Raw genomic sequence first — 13432 nt, 5'->3', positions numbered from 1 at the left:
GAGACAGAGCTGCCACAGCCCAAAGAGACGAGTCTAGTCGTTAATTATCACTCTGCTGACAGTTTTCCCTTCTCTTGTTTCTTGTACCTTCTCTCACCCTCCTTCACTCCATCTCACTCAAAAAGCCAATTCCCCACAGAGAGAATGATAGCATATCATAACTAATGAACAGGGTTCAGCTTTCTTTTTGTTCAGCTCTCCTCCCCCCCATACATCTTGCCATACATCCATCCTCCAGACAGAGCCTGAAGGAGGACATGGAAACTTCCATATCAGGAGACAAAAAGCACTGGATGAGAAGTCACAGAACAAACAAATGCACATAGGCACACAAACTAAATCAATAGACTTCACAGCAGGGGAGACACAGTCATGGGAAATCCAGAAAAAGTTGCAAGAATAATACAATGCAGATGAGGAGAGGAAGAGTGAAGGGGAGAGAGGCAAGATAAGATAAGAAAGGAGGAGAAGACAGGAGAGGATGTGAGAGGAGAGGAGAGGATGAGAGGAGAGGAGAGGATGTGAGAGGAGAGGGCTGCAGTGAGAGTTCAGGGAAGGATAGATATAGCTTGGAGGAGACATGAAACCTTGTAGGACCTCAAAGTTACACACACTGACATACACACAGCCACAAACATACATGCACACACAAGCACACACACCTGCATGGAAGTGGTAATTTCTTGCAGGGCAGAATCTGCCTCCTGTTGTTTAGTCTTCAGCAGCGCACTCTGCTTTGCAGCCCGCCTCTTCAACTCATCCACCAATGCTTTAGCTTCATTCAGCTTAGACACACCTGCCTGCAGACACAAGTCAAATATGCGATGTTAGAGACATGAAATACCTATGTGCAATATATGTATGAGTTAAAAAGACAACCTAGAAAATGTAATACCAACAGTGCTCTTAATTATAATGGCAATCGCCCACTTACATATACTGCATTTTTTGATTATTATAAGAAAAAATATCCTTTATCCTTTATTAGAAACGTATGGTGATTAATAAATCAAACAAACTGAACATAGAAGTTGGTCGAATCTGTTTGAAAAACATATGCTCGCACTATTTTTTGCCACATGTTATATGTGCAAACAATAGCTGACTATGACTGTTTTCATTTAGTTCTACTTAGCTGATACATCTGTTCTTCACACCATAAGTTATTCTTTAACGGGCTAACAAACAACATACTTTACTTTTATAATTTGAGGTGGAAAACAATCTAACAAATATTTGGTGTGGGTACTTAAACATGCATCTCAGTTGTTTGTGCATATTGACCTTGGACTAAAGCTGATATTGTACCTGCAGATGCTGTTGTCTAGTTGTGAGCTGGCTCCGCTTCCGGCTAAATATTGCAGTGTAAACGTGCAAAAAGGCCATGTACTGGCTGGGTGTTGCACCATGTTCTCTGCATGATTCATGGACCATCAGGAACAAACGGCACAGGTCTCCCTGAGCAGCACCTGCTGGGAGTAGAGGACAAAGAAGCTTGTGAGCACGAATTGGTTTGAAATTAGGATGTCAACTTCTTGACACAAAACACAGCCAAACACAGCATGAAACTGTATTAATATGCTTCTAGTTGCTGTTAGAAGAAGTTGTATTTTGAAGTTGCAAAATATGGGTAACATAACATTCTGTCGGTGGTAAGGTGTTTGCTTTTATATATATAAACGCTGATTCTTTGTCAATAAAAGCCATTTTCATCTCATTGAAGTTACAGTCCTAAGATTGTTATTATGAAACCTTAACTACTGCTAGATTAAATTAAGTCTAAAAAATGTATCCACAGAAGAGAAGTACAATTATACTTAGGCATATGACAGAGACGACCTACAAGATATTATCATCATCATCATAATTATAAATAACAGCCATACAAACTGTAAAGGCTATTAAGCTCCCACCTGAGCTTTTCCCCTTTGTGTCCTTTTCCCTTTCATTCTCCTCTCTTCCTCCTTCAATCTTTGCCAGCAGCATCTCAGGAATCTGACAAGGTGAAGGTTCACAAACCAGATGTGAAAGTGATATGAAAAGCATTGATGCATGCATTAAAAACGTTATCACAACTGCATTTTAGAATTTATGTGTCAAGTTTTACAATTTTAAATACCAAAAACAGTTTACTTTTTACTTTATATACTTATTCACTTCATAATCCTTTGGGTCAATATTAAATATGAAGCCACAGGATACTTAAATTACAAATACTTGTGAGTATGTAAGGGGCAGGAGAGTAATTGTTGCTCAACAGAGATGTTATCAAAGTCTGGGCAGAACAAGTCTGTCTTTTCAAAGTTTCCGGGCATAAGTGAACCACCATTCACAACACTTCTTGCAAGATTTCTTCATCTTAAATACTGGTTTTGATCTTGTCACAGTATTTGTGTATCATCGTCCTTCACCGACCTTCTTCATGCTGCTTTCAGACCATCCTTCCATCCACTGGACAGAACACTTGCGATAGAAAGCTGGGTTGCTCTCACAGTTGATGGTGAAGTTAGAGTTGGAGCAGTCCATGAGCAGAACAATGTGGAGGTTCTTCTGAATTCCTAAAGGGGTGTGATACACAAAGACTTACACAGTAGTTGGAGAATAAAAACAGTGGAGGAGTTAATCAAAAAATGTTGTTTGAGACAAAGCAATAGAGCAGGAAAACAGAGAAGATGAGGGGCAATGTGAATGCAGGTACTAGTTTTTGTTTCCCTGACATTGTCCCTTTTATCTTGTACCTTCCTGACAGAGTTTTAGTCTTTCGTCGGTATACTTTTACAATAATAGAGCTACTGATTGTATTATCTGCCAGCTACCTCAACCTCAGCACTGCACTATTTCTACAGTAAACACACCACTGCACAGAGGAATAGTCTGATACACTCCTGGAAGAGAACAGATTAAACAATCAGTGGAAATATGGGGACACATGTTATAGATTTTTATAGTGAGAAGAGAACCTGAGTACAACATGTACCACATAGATGGGAACAGACCAAAATAATGAATAACAGATAGACAGAGGGACTGGGCTGTTGAAAAATAAACAGTACAAACTGTGAGAAAAGTAGTTGTAGAGAGGTCCAGAAAATCCATCCTGTGAAGCAGCGTCTTTGAGGGGGGAGAGGAGAGGCTCCAGTTCCTCTGGGGTGTACAGACCTGGAACCTCACCTGAAACATAACATAAACAGGCACATAAAGCAATGATATAAAGAAACTAAATTCAAGATATTCGGGCAAAGATGCATTAAAACTGCAACTTCTGATTGGTGCAGCATTGTTTTGCTAAAAATGACCAGTGCAAGGTTCACATTCAAATGCAGACCATGAATACTTCACAACAAAGGCTGGAGTCGGAATGTCTCTGACACTTCAAAGATTCAAGTATTTATGTATTTCCCAAAATGTCAAACATTTCTTTTATAAGTTACATTAACCTAATACAAAATCTAATTGTATCCCTTGAGATCTAAAAAGTAAAATCTGTTCTATAACTGAAGTAATGGCCCACAAACAAAAGCAATACACACCTGATGACAGCAGGCTGTTGACCATCTCTAAGAAAGCTGGGTGAACAAACTGATAGTCTTCTAAAAGCAGAACCACCTGTTGGCCTTCCAGACCTGCCAGCTGCATCACCTACACGTATACAGAATGCATACACATATAAGATATGTTTGATATACATATAAACACGACAAACCACAAATATACTGACACCAATTTGTGCATTTGTGTTTTAATTGCTACTTTAAGGTGGCATTTAACAATCTATTTGGCAATTCAAATGAAAAAAAAAAAACTCACCTATGCTAACCAGTGCATCTAATTATCTAGTACAGTCCAGAACCAGTTGAGCCAATAAAAAAGATAATTCACTCTTACCGTCTTGAGGTCATTGCTGAAATGCTTCAGAGTATAACCACGGGAGATTTTGGGCGTGAACAATGTGTAACCATGCATGTGAGACACCAGGCACGTGGCTGTGTGCCGACCCACTCCACTCCGGCCGGCCAGAAGCAGAGAGCCACCGGGTCGGCTCAGGACTCGATCCACCCTGGCCACAAAGTCACACACTTCCCAGAACAGGAGAAGATCCAGCTCTCTGTTATCACGGCTGTACAGCACTACTCCCTAGAGGAAGGACGGGGGGGAGAAACAAAAGCACATGACTGAGGCACAAAGATTAAAGCAGGAGAAGGTAAAAGGAGCAGAAGTATTCAGATCGTTAAATTACTAAGGTCAAGTTGCAATACCACAATGTATAATACAAATAAATTATACAGTACATCACTGGATTATATATATATAAATATACACAACACACCACACCACACAGCAGTTTCTCACTGTGTACCTTTTGTATAACTTGTTTTAGGTCAGCAGAATCCAGACGTCCCAGCTGTTTACCATGAGGAGGTAGAGACTGGCCTGGAGTCATTATAGTGCCTTCAGAGGCTCCCCACGTCACATAAAAGCCATCTGCACACAAGGGACATATTACAGAGTGTTAATGTGTACATCAAATGACATAAAGGCTGTCTACGGAGGTAAGAAGAAATACACAAAATGAGCACTGTAGATGAAAGTACCGGTACTGTCATAAAAATGAATTCCAGTCAGCTACATGTGAAAATGAGACAAAATTTGTGTCTGAATGTTCAACCTGTGCAATAGGATTTTTGATTTGTTCTCAGATCCCACAGATTACATGCCAGATGTTTCAGAGAAGCAGGCAGGTGTTTGTTTCAACGGACTGCACCTTTGGCCATTATTTGGAAGAGGCATTTCTCATTTCTTTAACTGATACTCACAGGTTAGATATAAATGCAGACTGCTTGCGTTTAAATCCATCAGTTTAGGCAATGCCACAAGGTCGCGCAGATGAAAGGGATATTCAAGAAAAAAATCTATAGCACTTGCAATCAGTGCCAGGTGCCACATTCTGGGATATTGCAGTTGCATGTCTCTTTGTTACTGAGCACTGGTGTTTTAAGTAATCTCCTCCAATAATGTAAAGTTTTTTTTACTTTTGTTGAATTGGTTATTGGTATGACACTGGACCTGGATGCATGCTTTGGATGTGTTGATGTGATAAAAAGGATTTATCCTTCTCACTCATTTTACTCTGCCTCTCTGATTTCTTAGGTCTAACTTCCAGCACTGCAGGGCTTCGTTAAGCACTACCAAGGGCCTTGGTTACATTTGTCATTGTATTTATTCAGCAGTCAAGACCTGTTCTTGAACACCTCTCTGAGTTGAACCAGCTCTCTTGGCATGTTTTCTTTATGCTGGCTCTCAACATTAGTTTGCATTGAGAAAACTGGCTATGGCTTGCTATTGCCGGCATTTGTCACCTATTTCTAGTACTGCTGTGCAGACTATCGCCGAGCAGTATAACTATGTACATTTGTATGCAAGCAGGGAAGGAAATGCATTTAACTTCTCCTCTCATCCCTCTCAGGTTCCTGAGGGGACCTCCTGTATAGTGCGGACAACACAATGCATCATTCTAGTTTCACTCTGTTCTTATTTATCTCACACTAACAGTTGGCAGGAAAGTGTTGCATTGGAGTCTTACCTCTCCAACCAGGATTTAAAGCCATTTGCAGCCAACCCTTCTACAATGGAGGAATTCAAATGTTATCACAACTGGGGCCACTTTATATTTTAAATGCTTGAATGAGAAACATTTGTGTTTGTGTGTCGAGTAGTAAACCAAATGAAAAAAAATAAACATTTTATTCATATAATGCTGGTTTAAAGTAGGCAAACAGACCATTATCTGAGAAACTGCTATAAACACAGAGCTGTCAAAGAACAGAGCCTATCAAAGTTTCTTTCAGGCATGAGTGGCCGCCTGAAAATGTTGGCATGAATTGCATCAAGTACTCAATCTGTAATGGATTTTTTCCTGCTTTGCCTTGAGTGCAATGGACTCACTAGACTCTATTACCTCTGTAGAAAAGAAGATAATAAAACAAAGGAGTTTCACTCCATGGTATTTCCCCATAAACCCGCGAATTAAAACAAACATTGCGAAATCTTTAAAGGATATTGCATTCCACCAATTTGGAAGAATCTCGGTTAGTCTGTCGAGATAGCTTTAAAACATATAAGACGGCCCTCCGTAATGCCAGAGCAGCCCATTATTCATCATTAATAGAGACAAATAAAAACAACCCCAGGTTTCTCTTCAGCACTGTAGCCAGGCTGACAGAGAGTCACATCTCTATTGAGCTATTATTCTTTTGTATGTGTGATCAAAACAAAGGTGTATGTCAGCAAGAATAGAGCTTTCTCTTACCAGTCATGTTGTCTAGAGCATCAGAGCCCCAGTCACCCCGTATAATGGAGGAGAGGATGTTATCAAAGGTGTGAAGATCTTTGGAGGAAACTAGCCGGTCTCTGAACAGCCTCCTGGCCTCATATGCTATCACCTCCAACACGCTGTCTGTCACATTAGATTGAGCTAAAAAGGAATAAATGACAAATGCACACCATCCCACACACACACACACACACACACACACACACATGCATACATATATCTGAATTAATACCCAACATAATATCCCAAGTACATGCTTGCATTCATTCACAAGATTAGATTTGTTGATTTCGGTTGAAATTAGCTATTTATCATAAGCTTGATTCAACATTCAACACAAAGAGTAAAAACTTACAGCTATTCATCTGTTTCTAACGAACATCATCATCATACAATAAGTATTTTGAAGTATGTCCATATCTGTCGTTGTAGTTTAAGTTTCAAAAAGGACAGACACAGACACAAGCACAGTGTTTACACTGGGACTCAGGCCCCAACATGAGTCAAAGGGCTATTTTTGGTGAGATCAGGCATGACAAAAGCACTTCCCAGGGTAAAACTAAATTTACCAAAATCCCCCAAGAACGAGCAGAGTGCTGCTAGCTAAAAAAAAAGAGTGCTACAGGGACAGGCCAAAATTAAGATCTCATAGGCCACTGGCTTCAACAGTGTCTGTCACATTAAACTGCAAGAGCTGAAGAAGAGAGTCAAGCAGGGACACAGTTGACACTCCAGGGTTTTCCTTACATAATTCATTTTAAAGACCACTAATAAAAAGCAAATGACTCAAAGTGCCAAATGGTCCTGCTAAACATTTTCCATGCCTATGGCTTTCAAATTAATGCAATGCCTAAAAAACCCACCACATCAGTGATTCTCCCACCAGAGCCAATAAAGCCACTAAAGACTGGCTGATTCCGGATTTTTGAGGCAGGTACTGACATTGATATTTGAGAGTTCAAAAAGTTAGTTTTTAATAAAACATAAGGGTTGTGACAAGATAGATAATGATCTTGGGGATCGATGATGTTAAGAGCAGTCAATAGCGCTAAATAGCCTGAGATCAATAGACGGAGAGAGACGGTTTCAGCCCGCATGCTTTTTGTGGTTGTAAAGACAACTTTTGGTCCTAATTCCTTTTTCCTCTACTATAGCAATCCACAGACAGAAGGAAAACGACAGGGAAGACAAGCGACAGTCAACAAGAGAAGGAGACGCAAGCTGCAAACAGCTGTTATAGCGCCAAGAACAGCTGTTTCAACGTGCCTCCCCCAGCTGATTTTAGGGAATTGTACACACATTTAAAAAAATATCCAGCGCTCTGATAGTGCAATGTTATTATGTGAGTGCTCTGATTAATACATTTGTTCTTGATTTTGAAACAGAAGCTGTATTTAGTTATTTATTAGTGATCCTTTGTTTCATAACCAAAAGATTCCCTTCACTGCGAGGATTTGTCTTTGAAAGCAGTTAGTTAGGCTCCTTTGATCTAATCATTAAATATTTGAGGTCACCACTACATTCTTCACTTTGGTTGTAAATAATCACGACCAAAAGCTGTAGAACTTGTCCATGCTCCTTGGTGGACAACCAATGTTAAGGCAACCCTTTTTCTAAATGACCTCAAACGTATCTTACCTTTGGCACTTATTGGTTGACATATCTGCTGATACTGATAAATCTGTGATAACCTTAAGTTTCCTGATGATATTAGCCATTCCAATCAATCGGTCACATTCATGACCTTATCATTTACGTGGTGAAACATACACAATCACACTTGGTTGTTGGGCACAAATTGAAACTTGTCATTTCCATTAAATTTGAAAGACATTTAACTGAAATCTTAACCTGAAATCATTATTTTTTTAAACACTTGGGGGCACCGTAAACAAGTTGTGAACACAGCTTTGATATATATCACCTTATATTGATATGGAGAACTTGTTCTTGCATACTAACGGTTCCAGCACTTGCAGAGCAACATTAGGTTTCGTCCGGATACATATTTCTGGTCATCTGGCAAATCTAAGTCCAATGTACACTCCCTTTTAGCTCTGTTTTTGGTCTCTACCAAATTCTGAGGGAAATATCCTCTTTAGCTGTTAATGTTCCACTATGTTCACAAGCTTGTCGCTAACTGTGTCTGTCTGCTACTTGGTGCTGAGCAGGTAGTGCACAGTGGTTTTTAAGAGCTCTTTTGTCAAAAAACAGCTGCGTGCTGTAGCCAGAAACGACATTTTGAGAGCGTTTATGATGTGCTGTTAATATTTATTGTGATCACATGCACACTCAAACCACACCACATACAACAGCATAGTCACATAATCAAGATGAAGAGAGGGTTTTTTTTACATACCGAAAAGAAGGTAAGCAGCAAGAGGGGAAAAGAGAGAGGAAGAGGCAAGAGTAAGTTAAAAAATGATGAGTATTGGAAAAGAGAAGTTTGTTCGCTGACGTGTTTAATTAAAATAAATGATTGTACTCTCTATCACAGCAGGGACACATTGCAGAAGGAGAGAAAGAGTGACAGAGGGAGAGATGAAAGGACAGCAAAGGTAGAGGATGATAAAAGAGGGTGAGAGAGACGAGTGACAGAGAGGAAGTGAGGAGAGAGAGGAGAGAGGAGAGTTCTAATGAAGAAAAAGGTGAGAGTGGGAGACAGTTGCTCTGAGCTAAAATAATGTTGACAAGAAACTAAGCCATCTGGTGCTGTCCTTTTGATTCTGGCATCAAAACTGACAGTTATTAATACTTTATGTTTCTTAGCAGCAGCAAAATTGGTCTATGTGAGGACTCTAAGGATTATGTTGAGAATCAGTGGGTCATTCAAACTTTTGTCTTTTGTTTCCATACAACAGTGGCTCTGAAAATGTGAGTGAAAGTCCCTTACTGGCCATGGGTCTGATTTGTCAAGGTTCCCCAAAAAAATGATATCTTTTTGAGTATTGGCCCAGTGGAGGTTCTTATTTGTCCCCTTGCTTCAAGAAGGTTTGAGTGTCCCTGGTTATAACATCAATATTATTCCTGTCAAAACGTGCTCAGACACACTCCTATTAAAATGTATTCTTGCATGTGTGTTTTGTTTTTTTACCTGCAGTGAGGTCATACCGCAGCAGGCCGAGGACCCATTCTGTGAGGATACAGGGGGTAAATAGGTAGTGGCTGTGGTCATCCACTGTGAACTTGGCTTTCACCTGAAAGTAAAAATTAATAAGGAGATAGATGATATATACAAAGTAATTTCATTAAAGTTAAATAAAGGGGCCAATATCCCAGGCAAGGCTATGTTTCTAAAATTAAAACGTGAACATGAACGGACATCCTGCCCGAGTCAATACCTGCTCATAGAGCTGCACAAGAGACCCAGACAGCTGGTGTGTTTTCCCAGTGCTGGCCCAGGACGCCTGGCTGCCCAGGCTATGCTGGAGAACTGGCTGCAGGTATGCTGAGTAGATAGTCTGCAGCTGCTCCTTATCTGGATAGCTAAAGGTAGAGGAAAAGAGGCAGAGAAACAGATGGATGAAGGAAAATGAAATGAGACGGGGTCAGGGTTTGGTTTGAAGGAGACCAACAGTGAAACAGAGATATGATAGAAACATGATGATGTTGAAAAACATTTTTTTAGAGAGCATGTGCAGGCTGTTTTGCAATGTGTTAAGTAATGTGTGAAGTACATTTGCACCATACTTACTCTATAGTGCAGACACGAACTATCGATGAGAAGCGAGAGGTGAGTGAATGGCTCCCTACAGCACCCCCTGTTGACATGGAGGCCACCACCTGGATGTTCTCAAGACTCACCCACTCCAGATTTTCATCATAGAATCCCTTATATGTCAACACCTTGAGGAGAGACAGAGAGAGAGAAAGAGATGAGAGAGACAGAGCATCATCCATCGTTCATTAAGTCCTTGTTCTATTATTTATTCTATGTCTTTTTGCTCATGTGTCCTGTCTACCTGTTGCAGGAAGGCAGTGAGGTTGCTGGTCCCCCATTTGTCAGGTTTGGGCAGGTTAATGTCTTTAAGGTAGAGCACCAGGTTCTCACAGTCTTTGGGTCTAAAGACTCGACCGGTGTTGGAGCTAAGCAACAGGCAGGTTTGACCCAGCTTCTGTAGCACATGGCGAGATGATGTCTGGGCGCTGCAGTGAACCACGGCAACTTGGGTAGACCGCAGCCGAGAGAAGGCGTAACGCAGGAGCATCCTATACAGAAAATAATAAATGGAAAAAAAGGTCAAGAAGGGCACTTATTTAGAAGTGCCCTTCTTGACCCTAGAAGATGTGACATCTAGAAGTTGTAGCCAGACAGGGCCTAACAACTTGAGACAAATTAATTAATGCTGTGACTCTTATACATGTCATATACGCTAAGGATGGTGCCAGGACCGCAGGAAATGATGAGAGGAAGAAATTAGTGGTGTATTTAACAAGAGGGTCACTTGGGAACTAGAGAACAATGCTTGTCAGAACAGACCCAAAGGCAAAGAGAGACATTTTTGAGGGTGCATGCAGAAAGAGAAAATAATTGGAAAGTAAATGATGTGTATGCATATGCATGCTTGCTCTGTCCAGTGTTTGTGTGTGTAAATTAATTAGATGTTCAGAAGCGTAAGCTGACAAACTCTGTGCCTCATTGCCATGGTGACCTTTCAGACTTGAGTGAGGCAAGACAAGAGGACGAGAAAAGGAGACATTGAGTGAGACTAAACTGGACTGTAAAAGGCAAACTGAGTGAGCCTTTCTCCTCAAACCCCCCGGGGAGGGAAGCAGTTACTTTTGAGTCAACGACTCTATGTGTACAGATACACCAGCTAGAGCACATACACCGCACACACATGCATAACGCAGATCTGATTGTTATTCTGACTTGTCCGTGCCTTTACTAGAAAGGTCAAGTCTTGAATTAGAGAAGCTTTGATATCAGTGTTGATTGTCTGCTTGTATCATTTTGAATGTCCACAGAGGCTTTTTCTACAAGTCTGGTTCAATAAATCCATAATTTTCCACCGTGACCTCACTAACCCTTTTTCTACAAGCAGACCATCAGGAGGTTTGCATTGAACAGTGTCTGTTTAAACAATGTACAGCGGCTGCCGCTTTATAAATGATATAAAACAATGTAGGCAATGCTGTTAAATGAGTGAATGTGAGATAATGTAATAGTTAATCAGCAATCCCGTCAGTGTGATGAGTTCACTACATTTGAACGTGTGTTGTCGAAAAGTCTGTATTTTTGTGTTTTGATCCAGATTTGTGTTTAATTTTGTGATTATGCATACATATAGATATATATATATACATATATATACACACATATATATGTACATATATACACACACACATATATATATATACACACACATATATACAAACATATATATATATGTTTATGTACAATACACTGTGCCTCCATATACATAATATTGCAAGTGTGTGTGCAAATGCGTCCTCTGTATGATTACTGTTTACAAATGTTTGTGCTCTGTGTGTGCATGCATCTCTGCATGCGTTTGTAATTACCCCTTTCCGCAGCCCTCTGGCCCTACCACCATGAAGGGCTGCCTGTGCTGAGCTGTGAGCCACGGGGAGAAGCAGTGCAGACCTCTTTGCATGTCCGGAGTCTCAATAACAGGTAGCGTGTGTGTTTGGGAGAGCTGTTCCAGTGAGAGACCCTCAGGACGATGGAATGTATAGGCTGCTAGATGGCCGCTGTCAGAGTCATAGTAGGTATCTAGTGGTTTTTTGATGTCTGGTGGGCTTTCCCTGGCCCAGCTCAGCAACTACAGAAGCACAAGAAAATAAGGGAAAACATTAAGACCATGACTAATCTTTCAGAGTAGTGGCATTACAACTGTTCCACAGCAGGTGCATAACCTGGGTAAGTACTTGAATGATGACTCGTCCCTCTATTTTAAATCAGTAACAGCTGAGAACACTTACTGTGAGAAAGAAGTTTTTAAGTTTGAGCCATGAATACAATTTCAATACTAAAACTAAGCTGTTCTTATGGTCACCATCTGCCCATACAAAACAGTCAGGGGTCCTCACCTCTTTGGCAAACTCCTGTCTTGTTTTGAGGTTGAGGTTTCCTCCCAAACCTCTAAGAAGACCAACGATGAACTGACCTCTCTCTGTGACAGCACTGAGGTGTGACAGACCATTGAAGACTGTACCCACCAGACTAGTCTCCACCACAAAGTCATTCTGAAGAAAGGTGAGAAGAAGTGAAGGGTATATACAAGTTTGAATTCAAAATTGAATAAAATGAATGAAAAAAAGATTTGGGTATAAAATGTTGAAAACAGGAAAAATCCAGCAAGTAGGTGTTTCTTCACAGGATATGATAACTGGAACCTCATGATTTGTCAAAAGTTTTTTGTTGTTAATTCATCACACTCACATAATTTCAGCTATTAAATCCATTATGATGAACACTGGTCAGTATACTTGGAGGTCATTTATTTAGTTAAGTCAGAAAGTGTTATAAAATTCAGCACAATGACACAGTTGTGACACAATGACTGTTTTTGAGCCAGTGTGTAGAAGTAGGATAGGGCGAAGTTTACCTGTTTGAGGACCCAGTCCAGTGCTCGTTGGAAGTAGTCTCCCAGCCAGTTTTCTAGGTTAGTAGAAATCTCCTCTGGCTGACCCCTCAACCATGACTTAAGCAATGCACCCACATCAATGTCCTCATCACTAATGTTAAAAGTCGGAAAAGGGGGAAGTAAAAACAGCGAGACAAGCCGGTTGAAAAAGATAGAATTTGGTGCACTTGAAACCCTGTCTGATTAGGCTTACTGACCTGAGAAAGATCATTCCCATCCGAGATATGGTGGCTGGAGAGGCACAGCTAAGGTCATGAGTCTCAAACAGGAAGTTAACTTGCGGTCCGAACTGGATGCGTTCTCCACTAGGCATGGTTAACAGCCGGTTATCATCAAGCACAGAGTTCAAACTCTCAATCCACTCCGGGTCGATGTCACCATCGCACACAATCCATGAGCTCACCCCTAGAAATACAGAGACACATATAGATATATGCTCTAGATACATATACAGTACATCAACACCAGTATATAGTGCAACTTAAGATTT

General features: G+C 40.6%; 1 protein-coding gene across 1 annotated transcript in view; it reads right to left on the bottom strand.

Moving 5' to 3' along the window:
• LOC129098883 (cytoplasmic dynein 2 heavy chain 1) overlaps positions 1 to 13432 on the bottom strand; it is a 97319-nt gene that overhangs the window by 57239 nt on the left and 26648 nt on the right. The window contains 17 exon segments of the mRNA XM_054608050.1: positions 663 to 800; positions 1309 to 1469; positions 1914 to 1995; positions 2416 to 2558; positions 3058 to 3171; positions 3531 to 3639; positions 3886 to 4134; positions 4358 to 4482; positions 6308 to 6472; positions 9426 to 9528; positions 9673 to 9817; positions 10026 to 10177; positions 10294 to 10540; positions 11858 to 12117; positions 12386 to 12541; positions 12904 to 13033; positions 13140 to 13347. Of these exon segments, the coding sequence (XP_054464025.1) occupies positions 663 to 800; positions 1309 to 1469; positions 1914 to 1995; positions 2416 to 2558; positions 3058 to 3171; positions 3531 to 3639; positions 3886 to 4134; positions 4358 to 4482; positions 6308 to 6472; positions 9426 to 9528; positions 9673 to 9817; positions 10026 to 10177; positions 10294 to 10540; positions 11858 to 12117; positions 12386 to 12541; positions 12904 to 13033; positions 13140 to 13347 (2687 nt within the window).

Source organism: Anoplopoma fimbria, chromosome 1 (assembly GCF_027596085.1).
Source record: "Anoplopoma fimbria isolate UVic2021 breed Golden Eagle Sablefish chromosome 1, Afim_UVic_2022, whole genome shotgun sequence".
Classification (NCBI taxonomy): domain Eukaryota; kingdom Metazoa; phylum Chordata; class Actinopteri; order Perciformes; family Anoplopomatidae; genus Anoplopoma; species Anoplopoma fimbria.
The sequence above is the reverse complement of the archived record's forward strand: the minus strand, read 5'-3'. Positions and strand labels throughout refer to the sequence as shown.